Source organism: Habropoda laboriosa, unplaced genomic scaffold, assembly GCF_001263275.1.
Source record: "Habropoda laboriosa isolate 0110345459 unplaced genomic scaffold, ASM126327v1 scaffold162, whole genome shotgun sequence".
In the NCBI taxonomy this organism is placed as follows: domain Eukaryota; kingdom Metazoa; phylum Arthropoda; class Insecta; order Hymenoptera; family Apidae; genus Habropoda; species Habropoda laboriosa.
In genome coordinates, this window is record NW_017100269.1 from 198,622 (window position 1) to 202,780 (window position 4,159).

General features: G+C 30.8%; 1 protein-coding gene across 1 annotated transcript in view; it reads right to left on the minus strand.

Moving 5' to 3' along the window:
• Positions 1-585: 585 nt before the first annotated feature.
• LOC108573489 (claspin-like) overlaps positions 586-4,159 on the minus strand; it is a 4,770-nt gene continuing 1,196 nt past the window's right edge. Inside the window, exons 3-7 of the mRNA XM_017935946.1 lie at positions 3,960-4,157; positions 1,387-3,881; positions 1,164-1,297; positions 873-1,082; positions 586-792 (exon numbers count right to left, since the gene is read on the minus strand). Coding sequence (XP_017791435.1) covers positions 586-792; positions 873-1,082; positions 1,164-1,297; positions 1,387-3,881; positions 3,960-4,157 — 3,244 coding nt within the window. The remainder of the gene's footprint in view (positions 793-872; positions 1,083-1,163; positions 1,298-1,386; positions 3,882-3,959; positions 4,158-4,159) is intronic.

Consider the following 4,159-nt stretch of genomic DNA (forward strand, 5'->3'; position numbering starts at 1 on the left):
GGTATTTCCCGATTATTTAGTTAGGCGATAACGTCAGAAGCCTTAACTTTACTTTGTCTATCAGTACTTGCTATACTAGTGAAATAGCATCAGAACAATAATAACAGTTTGTTTAAAAAACAGATATTTCGATATTAATTCCACTCTTTTGCTTGCACCTATTTCAGTGTTCATAATACAACTGTTTAATTCTCTGCTACCTTAGGAGCCAACCACTCATAATACTCTCTTCAAACGAAACAATTTAGATGTGCCGACTATATGCACATATATATACATGTGTATATACATTCCATGCTACATGAGAGAACTGCCCTAGGCAAGGATACGCATTATTGGGTAGAATTACATTAAACAAACATTCAATATATCAGTCTGTTCCTCTTTACCAATGTTTTTTTTTTAAGTCAAAGTCGCGCAGATGCGTACAGTTATTCGTTTTAACATTTTATTTTCAAAAATGTGTCTATACAATAAAATTATAAAAATTCTTATAGCAACATCTCACTTATCTATTTCAAGTATCTAAATATAGTATTTATAGTTCCTAACTTTGTGTATAGATAGACAACAAATTATAAAATGTTACCGATTTCTTTTTGTTTTAACGTTTTTTGATTTTGTTTCCATGATCGGCACACTTTCGTTTTCTGTAGTTCGGTCAACATGAGCAAAGAAAAAATTTTTTGCTTTTATTGAATCTTTTGGTGCTTCCTTTCGTCTGGCCAAAGCAGCTAGTCGCGCTAGTGATTCTTGTCCTCTTGCAAGAAATGAACGTTTTTGCATAACATTCTAAAAAATTGTAATGAATTAACACAATTAATATTACATTAAATTTAATAGTTAATAAAGATAAGTTTTAAATATTTTACATGTATGCGTGAGTTCCCTTTTAATGTTGAATTATTCAACATCGCTGCAATAGTGTAGGGTACGTTCGATTCCTCTTTAGAATCAAGAGTTTCTACTAACGTGTTTTGTTTTTGGGATTCATCAATTCGTCTTTTCTTTAAGACCTTTAAACCAAATTTAAATATCTGACTACTATTTAAATCATTTTGGATGTCGGTATTTTCAGTTGCCTGTAAATTGAATACATATAAAATAAAATACCTAAATGTAAACAACTTCAATATTTTCCATTCGATCTGGTTTTATCTTACCATTTTTTCTGCTAAAAATTTTTCCCTTTCATATCTCATTTTACGCCAATTCACTTCATCTTCTTCATCTGATAAATCTACCCAACCATCTTTACCTTCTAACGGTCGGGAATCATTGTTGTCAGCTTGTTTGTCTAGCAAAAAAAAGAAAAAAAAGAAATTATGAATAATCACAATAATTAACATGACAACTTAATGTTAAGAGATTAAAAACAAGTTATACCTATATTTTTCCATTTGAACTTTCTCTCCCGTGCACTCTCACTGTACAAGTCTCCATCTTCAAATAACAATTCTTGAAGCATTCTTACTTCTTTTTTATCGTCGTCCAATAATTGCTTCATATGAAGTTTTCCTACTTGCTTTTTTACTAATGCTTCGTCGATTTCTTCATCGTCTACTTCTTCTAATTCCATTTTATCCAAATCTTCTTCATCCTCATCTGCAGATACATCACAGTCACTATCGCTAAGCTCAGCTTCCTCTTCTAAAAATGTAGCAGCATATTGCTTTATATTTTTCTTTGGAACAATTACTTCATTCTCTTCTGAATCATAATCTATATATTTTTCATTGTCATCTTCTTTGTCCTCGTCATCGCTACTCAATGCAGAACTATTTTCTTCCTCGTCATCGGTTAGATTTAGTTTTTTAACCCTTTTTGTTGGTCGTTTATTAATTTCTTTTTCTAGTAAATCTTCTTCATCAGAAGATACAACCTGTAATTTATTCCAATACGTATTCTTGTTTAATTGCTGTTCATCTATTTTAGTAGATAGTGAAACCTTTTTTTTAGGCAATTGTATGCTTTGTGGTATCTCTTTTGAGAGGTCAGTTGTTGCCTGTTCAGGATCGTTTGCTTGAGAACTAAATGTTCCTGAACACAAGTCTAATAATTGTGATTCACTTATATCAGGTTCCTTTGAAAAATTAAAACTAAGTTTATCTTCCGTAAATTTGCCTGAGGATATTGCTATCAGTTCCTCATCCAATACATCACCTTCATCGACAAATAGCTTCTTTTGAGAGATGGCTTGTCTTTTTAAATTGCATATTTGCTGAGATAGCTCTGGGGTTTGTATACTTCCTTTCAGAATGGATTCAACTTCATCAGTAAACAGTGGTTTGGCTACTTCAATTGGCTCTTTTTCTTCTTCTAAATGTACATTTAATGCTGTTAATTGCATTATAGGAGAAACCAAGTCGAAAGTGCTACTTTTAGTTATGGGCGTTTGGCTTCTCTGATGTTTTGTATTATTTTCTATATGTACTTGAAAGATTGGAATTTCACTTTTATTATTGCTAAACTGTTCATTTTCAATATATGAAAACCTTGAATCATCATCATTTAAGGGTTGCACAATTCGTTTAAATGATTTAGATTTTGAAGGTACATCATTGCTATCACAGGTGCTACTTTCATTTCCATCTTCCAAAACAAGCTTTTCACATTCTTCTTCACTTTTTTCATCTTCTTCCGAATCCTCCTGTATTTCATTTTCATTTTCATTTTCATCTTCATCTTCATCTTCATCTTCAATTTCATCACTATCGTTTATTTCATGTTCACTAACTTCAGCTTCATCTTCTATAAAGGCACTTCTTTTCTTTCTTTTTTTTTCTTTTCTTACATATACATCATTTTCTTCTAATTCGTCATCCTCACTGTTATGAGATTCTATACTTGGGGAATATGGTTCACTCAAATTATTTTCCTCACTTATGGATACATTCCACTCTATTTCTTGTTCTTTTTGTTTCCATTCTTCTTCACGTTTTAGTGCCATTTTATGTTTTAATTCTTCTTTTAAATGCATTAACTTTGCTCCAGGTTTATTTAATTTAGGATCTTCACTTACTACATTGGGTAATCTGTATGGGAGTGTTTCTTTAACGATTGATAGTCCATTTGGAGATGTTTTTATTTGTGTTGTTGTAACTTTAGGTGCATCAATAATTTGTTTATTAATTTTGGAATGTTTATGTACAAATCGATCTATTAAAGCATTTATTTCTTTCTTATTAGGATTAATATCATCTGACAAATCAATCATTGTACCTGGAGTGCCCCTTAATTTAGGTTTTAAATTTGTTATATTCAATAAAGTTTTATTTTCATCAATATTTGGTGAGTCATCGAATTTAGGAGGTGGTAAACCATACTCATTGTATTCGTCAGATTCGTCTACAGTTAATCCCAAAGACTGTTTTACAATTTTTGCATAATCATCATTAATTTTTGAAGTAGAAGCATTTGGGAGTTTATTTACAATTTCGGAATTATGCTCATCACTATTAATAGGTATATTTTCTTCCCCACATTCGTTATCGGTAACATCTTTTTGTAACAAATCATTTATTTTATCATCTTTAGTTGTTTCTGTAATTTTCGATTCAGAGACTTCATTCCTATTTTCTGTACTATTAGACTCACAGTGAGTTTCTGTTATCATTGAGACATCTACATTATTTTCTATTGAATCATGCATGGTTGCTTCATTGTTTTCAACTTCTTTTATTTCCTCTAAAATTTCTTTGTTATGTTCTGTGGACAAACTGTTAGTAATAAATAATTTTCGGGAAACAACATCCTTTTTATGGCCAGGTGTACAATTTATATTTGCAGGTTCTTTGTCTGTTCTCATAACTTCTTCTTCTTCTGAGTCTGAGGACTTATAAAATATTTCTGCTTCTTTTTCTTTTTCTTTTAAGACTTCACTATTTAATAAAAAACTTGTTATATTTCATTGTAACTATAAAAATCAATAATAATATACTTAAATAGAAGGTACTTACTCAACAATAGCAGAAGACATTTTTAATTTAGCTGCCATTGTGGGTGCTTTTGGAAGAACTGTTATCACCTTTTTTCTACTTAAAAATTCTTGCAATGTCCTTTGCTTTGGTTTATGATAAGGAAGTGAAATCTCAGCTTTTCTCATCAAACGTTGAGTTTCACTATGTATCTCTTTCATTGCTTTTTCCTTAGAGGCTCT